The sequence below is a fragment of the Castor canadensis genome, chromosome 2, assembly GCF_047511655.1.
Source record: "Castor canadensis chromosome 2, mCasCan1.hap1v2, whole genome shotgun sequence".
Classification (NCBI taxonomy): domain Eukaryota; kingdom Metazoa; phylum Chordata; class Mammalia; order Rodentia; family Castoridae; genus Castor; species Castor canadensis.
This window is the reverse complement of record NC_133387.1, coordinates 97,310,129-97,326,239: the sequence shown is the minus strand read 5'-3', so window position 1 is coordinate 97,326,239 and position 16,111 is coordinate 97,310,129. Positions and strand designations below refer to the sequence as shown.

General features: G+C 37.4%; 1 protein-coding gene across 1 annotated transcript in view; it reads left to right on the top strand.

Annotated features, from left to right (window-relative positions):
- The first annotated feature begins 263 nt into the window (after positions 1-263).
- Vps41 (VPS41 subunit of HOPS complex) overlaps positions 264-16,111 on the top strand; it is a 162,324-nt gene continuing 146,476 nt past the window's right edge. Inside the window, exons 1-2 of the mRNA XM_074065353.1 lie at positions 264-316; positions 9,902-9,940. Of these exons, the coding sequence (XP_073921454.1) occupies positions 296-316; positions 9,902-9,940 (60 nt within the window). The 5' untranslated portion in view covers positions 264-295. The remainder of the gene's footprint in view (positions 317-9,901; positions 9,941-16,111) is intronic.

The following is a 16,111-nucleotide window of genomic DNA, read 5'->3' as shown; positions in this document are numbered from 1 at the left end:
GGGAGGATTGTATGGGATACGTCTTGCAAACTATAACCAGGCCTTGATATATAGTACGTGCTTAATGAACACTATAGTAACCTCAGAAATCAGAACAATGAAATAAATTATAGCATTAACAGTGGTCCTGTTCGGATTCTCCAAGACCCGGTTGAGCAGAAAAGAGAACCCACCATTCCAGAACCGGGCTGAACCGGCTAGGCGGGAGCAGCTAAAACTACATTTCCCAGCAGGCTCCGCGCCTAGCGTCTGTTTTACTCGTTTCCGGGTAGGTCATGTGACTCTCGGGCGCGCCATGGCGGAAGCAGAAGAGCAGGTAAAAGCTGCAAGTGGTAGTTTGCAGCAGTAGCGCAGAGGAGACCAGGCTTAGGGGCGCGGAGGGGCGCGTGGCGGGCCGCTGAGGCATGGGGGAGGACCCCGCGGGATAGGGAGATGGGGGCGGAAGTTCCTTTCGGAGCAGGACGCGGGGTAGCTTGCCTCTGGGGAGGGCGCGGTAGAGCCCCCGACACGCCCCTGCGGTCCCGAGGCCGCCCGCCCTGGTAGTCTCTCGGGCTCCAGTTTAGTGACGTTCTCGGGTGAAGGCCGGCCAACCTACCCCGGGGACCGACTGACTGGGGGAGAAGTAAAGGATGTCCTGAATTTTGAGGTCAGATGGCCGAGGTTTACGTTGCCCTCTAGTCGGAGGATCATAGAGACAGCAGCACAATGATGAGTTCTGTATCTGTGGGTTATAGGTACAGAGCTAAGTAAGGCCCTACTGGAGGTTCCGCAGGGATTAAGGGTACGAGTTCTGGAGCCATAATACTTAGGCTCCAGAGCTTTCTAAGTGTACCTTTGAACTATTTAACTTTCAAATATAAGATGGAGATGATAGTTGCACCTTCCTCAGAGGGTGCGTTGACATGGAATGGGTTAGTACACATAGTGCTTAAAATGATTGGGCTAAGTAAAAGATGGGATTATATCTTGCCCGCAGGACATCAGATGGCAGTGTCCAGTCAACATCTGGCCACGTGGTACCGAAGTTTTCGGTAGAAATGAATGACAAGAATACAATTTTCAGATAGTGGTAATGACACATTAGATAAAACGGCACAATAAAAATCAAGACAAAAAAGAGGAAACGTAGGCCAGATTTTGGGAGAGATCACTTAAGTTTCTAGTGTTGTTTCAGTTTGAAGCTGCTTTTCCTCATACACTTTCTGATCGTCAGTTGCTGTGATTGCTTTTACAAAATGATGTGATGATGACCTGTTTAATATCTTAAGAGACACTTACTTTTTTTTAAAGTGATTTTTTAACCCTTTGGGTAATACTTCACTTTGATTTCGTAATGAAAATATGCCCTCTATACATTTTCTATATGCCAGTGATTAAGAAATATGACTAGGTGGAAATCTGATTTGGTTGGTCATTGTGGAAACAATGTAAAACTCTTGCCTCCCTTTACTATTCTGGCCAAGTGAAACGAAAACACTTATGAAGAATGCATCGTTTTCTAAATGTCATTGCTCAGTTTGATTAGTGGTAAGATTGCTTTTCACATGAACTATAATTATTCATGATTTGGTATAAAACCAAAAAACCAAGTTCCTTAAGTTCTTAGATGCAGTGCAGTAGAAATGGGAAGAATCCTAAGAATTGCTCTTATGATTACCCTTGTGGAGAAGATGAATTTGGCAAAGCTGTCTGATATTAAAAAGGAAAAAAAAGTATATAGAAAGTTAGGGACCTATTTTTCATAAGTATTGCTGTGTTTCTGTTTGGTCTGTACTCCACATGAGAGAAAACAAGTCACAATAAAGGGAGGTCACATAGGAAAGGGAGAAGGTAAAAGAAGGAAATTAAGTAAGTGAATGTGGTTGATGTACTCTCGAGAATAAATATAGAATTTTTAAACTTGTTAAGACCACCATAAGAAAGGGACTAAGGTAGAAAGAAGAAAAATAGAGGAGATGAATCAATTCGGGTTATAATATATACATACATGGAAGTGCCACAAGGAAACTCCCTGTGTAGCTATCTATCTTAAACAAGCAAAAATGTCATTTTTTTTCTTTTACAAAATTGGAGGACAGAATAGGTCATCCTGGGGGAGTGGCACCAAAAGGGTGTGGGAGGGTAAATAGTGCAAATACTGTGTACACATGTATGTAAATGGAGAAATAATACCTTTTGAAACTACTCCAGGAATGGGGTAGGGGCAATACAGGAATGTGGTAGGCGGGGTAAATTATATTGTAAGGACTTTTGTAAGTGCCACAATGTACCCCACCTAGCACAATTAAAAAGAAAGAAAGTTAGGGATATAATAAGAATCTTTCACATTTGTCTAGCACTTTAAAGTTTAAAAAACACTTTCACCTTGTATTTGGTCCTCCCCAAAAGGATTCTGTGAGGTAAATGTTTATTCTGATATATGTCAGATCAAGCACTTCCTATGTCCAAACCTTCCAGTGCCTTCCCATGTCACACTGGGGAAAAGCCAGTGTTTTTCCAGTAGCCTACTTGACCTTCAGAGCCTTGTCCCAGCCACCCCTTACCACCTTTCTTTGACCTTACTTTCTACTATATTCCTTTTCCCCTCCTGTCATTCTCTATCAGCCATACTACCTTTCTTATTGTTCCTTCAACAGGCCTGGTATATACCTATCAGGGCCTTTGCTAATGCTGTCCTCAATTTAGGAGATCTGATACTGACGGGGATTTTTCTCTCTTCTTTCATGCCTTTCTCAAGGTGTTCTTTTTAACTAACATTTTCCCTGACCATTCTTTGGAGCCTCTTTCCTACATTATTTTTCTATATAATTTCTTCACCCTTTAACGTACTTTATTTTAAAATTTCTATTTATTTTTTTCCTATATGTATCAGTATACTTTAACTATTAGAATGTAAACTGCATGACAAGGATTGGTTCACAACTGTATGACCACCACTAGAGTATTGCTTGATACTTAATAAAATTGTGTTAAATGATTGAATGTTACACATAAGTAAGTTGAAATTCAGTGTACTTGAATTTTCCCAGGCTTACATCTGTAATGCAACTTTAGTCTTTTATTTCCAGAGCTCATGATTTTTTCTCTATAACACCTACTTTTAAAAATATACCTAAGAACCTAAATCTAAATCATTTTTTACAAAATAGAATTAGCCCTTATTACCTTAATGATTTTCCTTCAAGCCATTATTCCATCTTTGATGCTTAAATAGCCAGCATATGATTGGAGTTGAGAGCTTGCCTTCAGATGGTGTCAGTGTCTTTCTTAAAAAATACCAGTAGTCTGTTTGTCACTTGACAAAAGAAACAAACATTTGTAAATGTAGACAGCTTTCCAAGAGGAGTAATACAAAGCTGAGCCTCTGGCATTACCTTTCCTGAGTGTTGTATTCTTTGGTGATTGCTCCCCCACTTTTCATTTTATGAATAACCAAAACAGTGACATTTGCCCTGAGCGACTTAATGTACTATAAAAACAACTCACAGGCTTTACAATTAAGATAACTTTTTGGGTAGGAATGACAAATGTTTTTAAGTTAATGAGAAATCTTTGCCTTTTCTGCATGTAGTAAAGGTATTTGTGAAAGTAACTGCATTTATATTTTAGAGCTTACAGAAAGAACTACTACCCTGCATTCTATCTGGAAATTTTATAAACAGCAGTTTTACTTAGCTCCCGAATGATTTGTAGTTGGCCTTCATAATCACAGATGCCCAACAGTATTTGTTCATACCTCTCATGAATAACATTCTGCTTGAAGTGTGGTTGTTTGTGTATTTGTCTTATCTCCTACAGATTGCTGAGTCCTCAAGAATGAGGATGAGAGCTTACTCGTGTTTGTATGTCTCACAGAGCTGGTGTCTTCCAGATGCTAGGTGTTTAAAAAAATGTTTAAATGAATTTATTAGAGAGACAATAATTCTTATTTGTCAAATTGTAAATTAGGTCTTGTAGAATTTGTGTGAGAATATTTTATCTTACTTGAAAGTTTGGAATGTTATTAATTCAAATGCAATTTAGATTACATTTTCTACTACTGCCACCTTTGGCCAGCCCAGAGCCTGATCCTTTACAGTATTGGCACAATCAGACCATCTATTCCTTGACTAGATGGAAGAGTTCCTACCTTGAATTCTGCCTTTATATTGTACAAATTAGGGACATTCTGTCATTATTGTTGACCATTTGTAGATTATCAGGTGATACTTTTCATGATCATGCATACTGTTAATGTATAAAAAATAAAAGTCAAGACAGCACATATTTGAGTGGTTCAGTTTTCTTGCCTGTAAACTAGGACTTTTACTCTCTAAGACTCTTGTGAGTATTCAGTGAGATGAAGTATGTTAAAGTGGCTAGGTTGAAATGGTTATCTTATAAGCAGGACAATGATGAACCATCCATACCTGGACTTGGCTTATGTAGGCACAACTCTCTTTTTTTGTGGTTTAGTAAGGCAAATCTTTTAAAAGCAATGTTACCAATAACTGAAGGAAAAACCAAGCCTAAACAAGAAGTTGCAAAACACAGGATCAACAAAGTTTTACAGGACCTACTCTTTATCGTCATATGATTATAGTCAAAAATTAGTTTAGATGGACTTGCCTGTTGCTCTGTAAGTTTTTCTACTGATCTTCAGCTGGGTTGGATGGTTGCTAACATTGATTGGAGACTGATGTCGATAGCAGATTATTAATTGTCTCTTTAGCACTTATCCACATTACCTCTGTGGAGAGGGTTACCCATCTTATCAGGGGCTTCTGTGTCTCATACAGCTCCCCTTTCATGGCTGCTCATTTTCAGTTGCCTTGGTTGGTTCTTGATACATGGTCCTCTTTGTGGTTTTTTGTTGTTGTTGTTGTTAAGAAATCTGGGCTTTTTATTTTAGATCTACTGAATCAGAATCTGTGAAGTGTATTAGTGGGTATAAGCTGATTCCCCCAGACTGAGTTGATGATTCTGATGCAAAATCAGATTGGGGACTGGCTCACAGAACCAATGAACTTGTCCCTTTTCACACTGGGACAGACCTTAAGATTTTTCTTTATTTGCAGAATAAGTGCATAAACTGAGCCTAGTGTATTGAATGGGTTAAGCTGAGTCTCCCTACTCCTGCCAGCTCCCTAAGTACTTTTTCATCTCTATTATTCAACTAGCTTAGTCTATGAGCCCTAAACTGGACTTTTTGAGATTTTTTTTAACAGAGGCTCTATGACATAGGTTATGAAATACATATCACACAAAATATTCCTTCCTGTGGCCATATCAGAAATAGGGATCTGTTACAAACCTCTTTGCTATTCAGCTTAGCTGGGGCACACTGTTCATTTAGAATGTAGAGAAGGTGTCCCCTGTCTATTTGCAGGCTAAGTCTGATCTTGGAGACAGACTGCACTTGATCTTAGCCAAAAGGTCGAGAAGCAACTGGAGTCAGACTGGAAAGGGTTTTGACTACCTTGTTAGTGAATCCGAAATCTGTTCTTTAAGCTGACACTATTGAGAGTTCTTGGAGGAGGGCAACGATCAGCCTGATCCATGCTTTGGGAAGATAATGCAAATGGCAGCTAATGATTATGTTAGAGAGGTTGCATGTCATGGTGCAGAGATCATTAGGTGAAATTCTTTGGATAGATGATTTGAGTTGGATGGATTGCTTTGCAAAAAAAAGATAAATTATTGAGTTTACCTTTCAATCTGCTACCCAGAATTTGTTCAGCTATGTTTGTGTCACCAGAGATCTTCAAGTTCATCATTTTTGTTTTAGACAGAAAAGCACAAGGTTTTTTAAGTATGAAAATTCCAATTTAACCATTTTTAAGTATATGAGTCAATGACATTAAGTACATTCATGTTGTTGTGCAGTCATTACTACCATCCATCTCTAGAACTATTCATCCATATAACCTAAACCTACCCATTAAACAGTTAGTCCCCCTGCCAATTTTCCTCTGGAAACTGATTTTAATTCTGTCTTACATTCCTGGAATCATACAGTATTTGTCTTTTTGTGTTTGGTTTATTTCACTTAGAGCACAGCACAATTTTATAATTCACATTTTCACGATTCAAAGATAAAATTGTTTGGATGAAGCTTAAAAATGTTAGAAAACCATGGACTCTAAATGACAATCTTTCTTATGGTTTAAACTTGCTCCTCAGATCCCTCTTTGGGTATATTTATACCTTGTTCACCTGTATTACATAGAGGGGATTGGTGAGTGAATGAAGCTAAGAAAAAATAGGCCAGGCTAATTCCTGAAGTTACTTGTGCATTGCTTTGGTAGGATTGTAAACAAACATGCAGATGTGAAGCCACATCTATGCTCAGGAATCTTGTGCTAATGCCCAGGGTGGATCTTACCATGTCCTGGAAGAAACATTCTTAGTTGGTGCCAGCAGCCACAGGAAATTCCTCAGAGCCTGCTTTTGCCTAAAACTCCAGGTCTGAGATCTGCAAGCTTCAAGGATTTGGCTTCTGGCACTTCATTTATTCTGATATGGATAAGAGTATAATGTGATTTTGAGGTTTTGGATTGACCTCATTGGTTGGGGATTTATGGTTTTTGTTTTAACAAAGAACATAAATGGATATTTACTTGTTTATCCAGTGTGCATATTTTAATGGACTCCAATTTAAAAAATTACTTAGGTTTAGTGTAATTTTTCTGAAAAGAATAGTCAAGTGTCTTTTTAGAGTCTTAGATATGGGAACTAGGAATCTAGATGAGTTTATTGGTACAGTTGTCAAAGTCTTGCTTTGCCAATTCTAATAATTTAGTATGCAGAGATCTTAAGGATGGTAGGTATGTTATAATTCATTAAATTCAACCTCTGCCTGATTATTCTGACCTGAGGGATTGTGAGAAAAGTTTAAGATGCTGTATTACAAATGTTCATATGATAAAGCATTTAGCATCATGAGCAGTATATAGTAGATCTTTAGTAAAGTTAGAACATCAACTATTTAAAAAAATAGTTTCTGTTGTGCATGTGTAAGGTATGCAGTGTGTGATGTTATGAAATACATATATACAGTAAAATGGTTACTAAGTGAAACAAATGAACATATCCATCATTTCATGTTATCCATTTTCCCTATAGCAAGTACCTCTGTAATCTATTTGTTAGATAGAAATACTGGCTACATAGACACCATTATGAACTGTAGCTCTCATGTTGTACATAAAGTATTTAGACTTGTTCATACCACATATCTCTGTGTCATTTAACTTGTATCTCAACATTTCTAAACTCCTCTTTCCCTGGGAACCACTGCTTTATTCTCTGTCTCTGTATATTTGACATTTTTTTCCCTTGAGTCCAGATGTAAGTGAGTAAATAAAAAAATTTTTATTCTTTGTGTGTCTGGCTTGTTTCAGTTAGCATAATGTCCTCCAAGTCCATGCTGTGGCAAATTGTAGCGTCTTCTCCTCTCTCTCTCTCTCTTTCTCTTTCTCTCTCTCTCTCTCTCTGTGTGTGTGTGTGTGTGTGTGTGTGTATCACAGTTTCTTCATCCATTTATCTGTTGACAGGCACTTGGGTTGTTTCACTATCTTGGCTAGTATGCATAATACTTCAGTGAAGATGGGAGTGTTTACTTTGGGTATATACCAAAAGGAGGGATTGTTGGGTCATACAGTAATTCTGTTTTTTGAGTGCTTTAAGTATGTCCATACTGTGTTCTATACAGCTACATCAGTTCCCACTTCCACCAACAATGTGCAAAATATCACTTTTTTACACCTTCCCCATCAGTGGTAATTTCTTGTCTTTCTGATCATAGCTATCTTGATTGGTATGAGGTGATATAGCAATTTTGATTATTAAATTTCCCTGATGACTAGTGATTTTGAGCACCTTTTCAAATACCTGTTGTCTGTTTTTATGTTTTCTTTGTGGGAAGTGTCTATGTAGGTCCTTTTTAAAAATTAGGTTATTTGCATTCTTGCTATTGAGTTGTGAAATTCAGGATATGAACCCTATTATGAGATACAACTTGCAGATATTTTTTTCCCAATTCATAGGTTGCCTTTTCATTTTGTTGATTGTTTCCATTGCTATGCAGAAGCATTTTAGTTTGCCAAAGTGCCATTTATTTATTTTTGCTCTTGAAGCCTGAGCTTTTGGTGTATATATCCAAGAAATCAATGTCAGGAAGCTCTTCCATATGGACTTTTTTTGGTTTCAGATCTTCCTTTAGCTCTTTTATCTATTTGAAGTTGATTTTTTGTGGCTAGTGTAAAATAAGGGTCCAACTTCATTCTTTTGCATGTAGAAATCCAGTTTTTCTAGCACCATTATTCTTCAATAAAGGAGATTATCCTTTCCCCATTATGTCTTCTTATTGCCTTTATGGAAAATTAGCTGGATGTATTTGAATTATTTCCTTGTTCTCTATTTCTTTTACAATAATGACCAATAATATTTAAAGAATTTGTCCAAAAGAGAAGGATCAAGCTGGCCCTGAGGAATAAAACCAGGAACTGGATGATTAGTGTAGAGGAAGAACAGTTTAGAGGGGTGGGCATGATGAATGCCATTGACTTTCTGGACAACTGTCATGTGGTGGAAGAATGAGATATTTTTTAAAATTGTCTTGGAAGTGTTAAGAACAAAAAGTTACCATAGAGAATTGTTACTCAAACTACTGAGAACTTTCTAAAATTCACATTAACATTAAACAAGCTGCATTGGATATAGAGGGTATTCTAATACTCATCATAGTTAGTAACCTAACTATAACAAAATTTCTAATTACAAGTCGTATTTAGCCTTATTTTGCAGATGGTCTTTGAGTACAGAGATTTTATTTTCCATAAGACTATAATCTGGAGAGTGTCTGCTATCTACCAAGCTCTTAACTGATTTTAAATGTATGAAATAAAATTGTTTTTAAATCATTAAAAGATTATTTTAACTAAAATAAATTATATTTATCTTGCTATCCAGCTTAAAAGTGAATTATGCATCTGGCTTTTAAAAAAATTTCATTTTTTTCTTGAAAAAATATTAGTTAGATCTAAAATGTCCTTGCCTCATTTTTTTTTTATTCTTTGCTCATCCCATGGATTGTTGTAAAATGCTTACATTCGGTGTCAGCATATTAGTTGTAACCTTTTATTGCTATTGATATCTATAAGTACGTTAAGTAAATCTTCATCTTGCTGACCTCTTTGAAGATGCGTGGCATCAGCAGATTCTCTCTTTCAGTGGACAGGTGAGAGATTAGCAGGATCAAGTCAATTTTTCCCTTTTTGCTTTGTTTCCTCCAGAGCAGCAAGATTCATTGTCTAGCAAGAGAGAAACTGTGTTAAATGGCAGAATTTGTCTTGGAGTTAATGGTTTAAAGACTGCATGTAAATTATACAGCCCATTTGAACAGGGTCTGATAAGTACCACTGCAGGGAGACTCTTTCTAAAAACTGTTTTAGCCAGACAATCATTTTGACACAACCAGATTAATAACATAATTAATAATAATACAAGAGATTTCAGTATAAAAATGGCTTGTAGATTATCTGAGATGGCAGTTTCCTCTTCCCCTCAGTGAGACTGCTTTACCATATGGATTTCATTACTAGCTGGGGGAGAGTCTTGTAGGCACTCAGGTGTGAAGTTCCTGGGGTGTTCTGTTCACCTGATTACTGCTTGACAAAAGTCAATAGAAGTGTGGACCCTGTTGACCCCACATTAGATGGTCCTTGGCTTGCCAGAGTGTGGAGAAGTTCTAAGAGGTATGTGAGAGTCCAGCATGTGGAATCCTCCAAAGTGCAGTTGCAGATACCCTTCTATAAGAGCAGGTGGGATTGGTGATAGGGAGACATAGAATCTTTCCCTGTCAAGTGTGTTTTATTCTTTTGTTCTCTCTTCTGACCATTTCCCCCTCTGTGTTTTACAGGAAACTGGGTCTCTTGAAGAATCCACAGATGATTCTGAGGTAAGTGGTAATTCAGGACCCTTCAGATTTGTTGCTAACCTAATTACTTGCTCTGCTTTATTAACTATTACATTCCCAAGGGCAGAGAGTTGAAGTGAGGTGGGTTAAACAGGGCCATAAAGTAGGGCCAAGGTAGGGAAGAGCATGCCAGTTGTCCAAAAAGTATTTAAAAGGATTAGCTTAAAAAATAAAAAGGAAAAAAACAGAAAGTTCTCTCTTCATCCTGAACCGTACTTTAATCTGAAACGTAAACACTGGGAAAATTTATACAAAAATTTAAAAACTATATCTCATTGTTCTAAAGCTTTTTTTTTTTTTTTTAATCTACTACAGGTTTTACAATAATTTGGTTATTTTCACCATGCTGGGGTCAAACCCAGGGCTTGCACATGCTAGGCAACTGTTGTACCACTGAGCTATACCTCCAGCCTCAATATTTATTCTTTATTCATTCTTTCTAATGAAAGAATAACCTATACCCATTCTACTCTATCTATAATAATTCCTGAATGATTGAAATTCTAGTTTATTTCTTATAAAGGTGCCTACATAACCTATACCCATTCTACTCTATCTATAATAATTCCTGAATGATTGAAATTCTAGTTTATTTCTTATAAAGGTGCCTAGAGGCATGTCTGAAGTGATAGAGTGCCTGCCTAACTAGTGCAAAGCCCTGAATTCAAATCCCAGTACCACCAAAAAAAAAAAAAAAAATAGGAAAGCTGAAGACATTGCTCAAGTGGTAGAGAGCCTGCCTAGCAAGCCCAGTACTGTCTCCCTCTTCCCCACCACCATCCCTTCCATCCCCCAAGCCAAAAAAAAGGGAAACTATAAAACTATTAGGGAGGTAAGTTGTGTTAAATATTATACCTTAAGGAGAGTAAAGTCATTCTTTTAAAAAAGCGAGGGCTTTAAAAGCTTCCTTTCGAGACTATGATTAAATAATAAGTTTAAGCATACTAAAAATTAATTAGCTTATCAGTTTTATGGATAGACTGATAAATTCATTTTTTCCTTTTAATACTTCATTTAGTGCAGGGGAATAAAAATGTATCTGTGATAACCTACAGGAAATTTATGCCAATGTGACTATAGCCATGGTAGTCTATTAAATATAGATGATATTGCATATTGTTGTCATGTGAATTTTGTTTGATTTTTCAGGGGAAAGGTGGGATCATGGATATTTCTCTGGAAAACATATATTATGCCATTATTCATAGTTCTTAACATTTTAACTATGTAGTACTCTCTACTGTAGTAGACTTGGTAAGACATTTCTGAGTTTGCTTATAGATAGGATATAATGCCTATTAATTTTTGATAAAGTATTGGAAAACATTTCAGATCACCATTCTTATACCTGGTAATAAGTAGTGTCTCCAAATGTTACTGCTGGAATTGGAAAGTGATTCAAATTGAGCAAAGAAACCCAAGAAAAACTTATCCCCAGGCTTGACTACAAACAGACTTAATATGTGTAGGAGACATAAACTTGATCCATCAGTAGCTGACTAATTTGCTGGTGCACATCTTCACTAGAATCAGCAGCATCTGGAAGGGTAACACTCTCATAGAGCTGTGGGGAGATCTCCCCAGCCCCTCAGGTGGAACACAAAGTTGTAAAATGAGCAATCACCGTTAATCTAAAATATAAGCTGAAGATTTATAGAGTGCTCCCCAAGTGTGAAGCACTATACAAGACAATTTACAAACATTCATCTTACCTAAGCCTTACAACAACTGTACACAGCTTGGCTGTACCCCCTATTTTTCACATGAGGAGCTGAAGAACAGAGGAATGTTATGCTCAGATCACATAAAAATTATGAGGGACAGCGAAGACATGAACCCCAGGGATGGAGTCAGTCCTTTATGCCATCCCAAGAAGGCACCAGCACTAGAAGGCAAAATGGTAAAGAGCTTGGAATTGGAACCCACTTCCACTAATCAGCTGTATGATATTAACTACATCAAAAGGCCACCATTTGGGGCTCTTTTCCTCAACCTCAAAGTAACTACCTTTTCCTTCCATTTCTTTCCTGCCTTCAAGGAGATGCTTCTCCAGTTGTCAATAGCAAGTATAGGAGAGTATGTGAGAGGTGTGCTAGATGAAAGAAACAAGAAGAGTCCAAATGTCTGGCTCATTTGTGTTATAGGAAACTGAATCCAGTATTAGGCAGTTAAAGGAAAAAGATGATCTGGGCCCCAAGAATAAACCTAAAGATTGACTTCCCTGTTATTGTTTTATTTTTTAAAGTGGTATTTTTAATCCGATGGTGACTTCTTTTAGAATGTTTTTGTTCTTGTTGCTTTTTTTGGTCATGCTGGGACATGAACCCAGGGGCTCACTCTTGCTAGGCAGGTGCTGTACCACATGAGCCATTCCAGTAGCCCTTTTTGCTTGGGTTATTTTTGAGATAGGGTCTTGTTTTATGCCCTGGCTAGCCTAGACCATGGTCTTCCTATTTATGCTTCCCTGCATACCTGGGGTGACAGGCATGTACCACTGAGTCCAGTCATTGGTTAAGATGGGGGGCTTGTGAACTGTTTGCCCTGACTGGCCTCGAACCATGACTTTCCTGAACTCTGCCTCCCAAGTAGCTAGGAATATAGGCTTGAGGCACCATGCCTAGCCTAGAATGGTTTTGTTCAGGCTAAAACAAAAAATATGGTTCCATATTAAATATAGTTAAACAAAAGCAAGTGAACAAACTAATTTCTGGTGCGTTATTTTACTTTTAAAATCCTACAAGTTTCTGCTTGTAGAGGCATTTCCGCCCTCTTTGCAGCAAAGATGGTGTGATAAAGTGAGCACTGTGGTGGGAGTCTCTTCTGATAATGGTCATCATTACAAAAATGAATACTTGCTTAATATAGAAAACTGCCCTTTGGTACCTTCTTTTGTTGTATTAATCAGTCCTTTGACTTGGGCACAATGATTGCTTCTGTTTTACAGATTGCTTGGTTTGAATGTATCCCTCAAAGTTTATGTGTTGGAAACGTAATCACCCATGCAACAGTGTTGAGAGTCGATGAGGTGATGAAGTCTCTGCCCTCACGAATGGATTAATGTCATTATTGAGAGTGTGAATTGTTGTAAAATTGAGTTCAGTTTTGCTGTCTCTGTATAGTTTCTGCCATGTGCAAGAAGGGCCTCAGAAGATATGCCCCTCCATCTTGAACTTTCCATCCTCCAGAATTATGAGCCAAATAAACTTCTAATGTTTACAGATGGCCAAATCTGGTATTCTGTTACAGCTGTATAAAATAGACTGTTCAAGAACAGTTTGTTTGTATCATCTCTGGCTCTATAATTTTTGTTTCCTTTATTAATAAACATATATCCTAGCAGATGGCAATTCATTTCTTTCAAATACCACAGTTTGGAGGCAATGAATATGTTTAATTAAGTTAAATTAAACATATTAAAACAAACCCAGTGGACTGACAGCTGAAGTTCTGTAAGATAAACCAGTGTGTTATTTATGTTGAGTAAGAAATTAGTTTTAAGATAAAAAAAGCAATGTCTAGGTGCATCAGCCATAAGAAGAGTTCTTTTGCAGTTTTATTAACATGGAAACCAGTCATTTTTGTTTTTGTTTTATTGAGACAGGGTATATAGCTTAGGCTGGCCTTGAATGTGCCATTCTCCTGTTTCTGCCTTCTGAGTGCTGGGATTACAGCCATGTGCCACTGTGCCTGGCCAGGGATAGATAACTTTTTAAATCAGAGAATACATCACACAAAAAATTATTTATCTATCTCACCTCAAGGTTAGAATATTATGAATTATTTATTGAAACTTAAATTGATTCTTTACATGTATTAATTTTAATAAATTTATAGCAACTAGTAACTAAAATGGTAATGTAGCCTGTTATGAGATTGATTGCTGAGAAAAATGGGGTTATACTATCCTATCCTTCCAGATAGTCCTTGTATTAAAAACTAGCTTTTTTATTTAATGAGCTATTAATATTAACAGATTCTGCTGATTATTACATTATTCAGGCTAGGATAAACATTCTCTTTGAAGCATATATTGTTAAAAAAAATTATCCCTTTGGAAACTTAGAAGATGTTCTTTGTTTTGTTTTTTGAGTCAAAGTCTTGCTGTGTAGTCCAGGCTGTCCTGGAACACACTGTACAGCCCAGGCTGGCCTTGTACTCATGACCCTCCTGTTTTAGCCTCCTAAGTAGTGTTATTATATCTCTGCCATTCATTAGATGTTGAAAAGATATAAACCTGTTTCCTCCTTGGTATGATATATCCTTGAACATAATTTATATTTTCACTGCTTTGGGGACAATTATTTTAGGCACTCCAAGATTGACTGATTGATTATTTTATTCATTCAACAAATATTTATTGAATATTAGGATGCTAGAATGCACTAGTACTGATGGAAAAGGTAGACAATAAGCAAAAGCACTTAAATATAAGCTATATCTGGTAATAATACATGTTGTAGATAAAAACAAATAACATTGGCTATTCGGAATGTGGAGTGGCCTGAGGAATTGCTGTTTTATCCTGGGTTGCTAGTGAAGGCTTCTTTGATATGGTGACATTCCATCCTTATTTTGGAGATAGTGAGTCTAGGTTTTGAGAGGCCCTTTGTCAAGCAGAAACAAGGACCCCTGGCTTCCTGACTTAAACTAAGAATTGTATTATTTGATTCTGCACTGTGTCCACAAAGACCATGATTTAATTTTGGAACCAGCAAATGAGAATTGTCTTTTAGCTTTAGATTTGGCTCTGGCATCCAGCCTCATAGCCCACCAATTATAGCCCCTCCAATCCTTATGTTATTCTTAGTAGTGGGCAGAATAATGGTCTCCCAAAGGTATCTTAAGTCCTTTATCCCTTGAGCCTGTGAATATGAGATTTTACAGGGCAAGGAAGAATTAAGGTTGCTAATCAGCTGACGTGCAGATGGAAGGATTATCCTGGAGCATCTGAGTAGGACCAATGTGATCATAGGGAGGCAAGAGGGAGGCTTTGAAGGTGGAGGAAGTGCACACAGCCAAGGAATTCAGGTGGCCTGCAGATGCTGTAAAACGCAACAGAAAGGATTTTCCACTCATGCCTCCAGGGGTATGCTACCCAAGGCAGTCTGTTTCGGACTTCCTTTCCACAGAATTATAAGGTAATAAATTGTTCTGTTTCAAAAGCTCCTAAGTTTTTTGTTTTTACTTGTTTTTAATTTTTATTTTTTGTTTTTTAAAGAGTGATAGGAAACTAATGTAGTAAATAATTTGAGTGGATGACCTTGTCCCCTTAGCACTTTCATTTGGCTTTGTTTCTCAGTCTGGGGAGTAAATTACATCAAGCAAGGGAAGCATACAGAAAATAGTTGAATTGAAACTGGTAATATTGTGAGAGGCTATCTTTATAAAACAATATGTATATGTCTTTCTGAAGTGTTGTTTAAATGATATCATTTGACAGTTAGGGCCCAAATATGCACTGTTAAGACTTTCAGGCATTTCTTTCTTTGTAGGCTCAAGGAATGCTATGACAAATCTAGATAGTACATAGGGTTCTTTTCATCCATAGTCTGCTTGATTTTTATTGTGACAATTTTTAAATACAGAGATTCCTAGGCATCCATGACATCACATTTCTTTGCTTTAGAATATGACTTTTCTCTAGTGACCTCAATGGATTGAATAAATCTCTCAGAATAGCAGTGGAGAGAGGTGGGAGTGGGAAAGCCTCTGAGAAAGCTTAAGGTGTTAGACTGTTGTCATCATTTCTATCACTAGGGATTGGGCAGTTTGAGGTATTTGGCCTGTCATGGACTACTGTGTCTTTACAGGAATCTAGGAGAGGCTCTGGGCTTAATAAGTAGGAGACGGTAATATTTCCTTTTCCTTTTCTAATGACAAGGCTCACATATAGATATGTTTGAAAATGTTTTTTGATGCTGGGAATTGAACCCTAGGGGCTTGTGCAAGTTAGCCAAGTGCCCTACCACTGAGCTGCATCCCCAGCCAAAATGGGGATGTGCTGAAATCAAAGGCATTGTGTTTTCATTTTTCAAAAGTAGTATAAGACAAGTAATTAGATTGGATGTGTTACTGTTCCATTTTATGTTCTGGCAGTGTGATAGGAAGTTAACAGAAGGGAGGCTGTAAGTCCTACAATTTAAACCTGGGGCT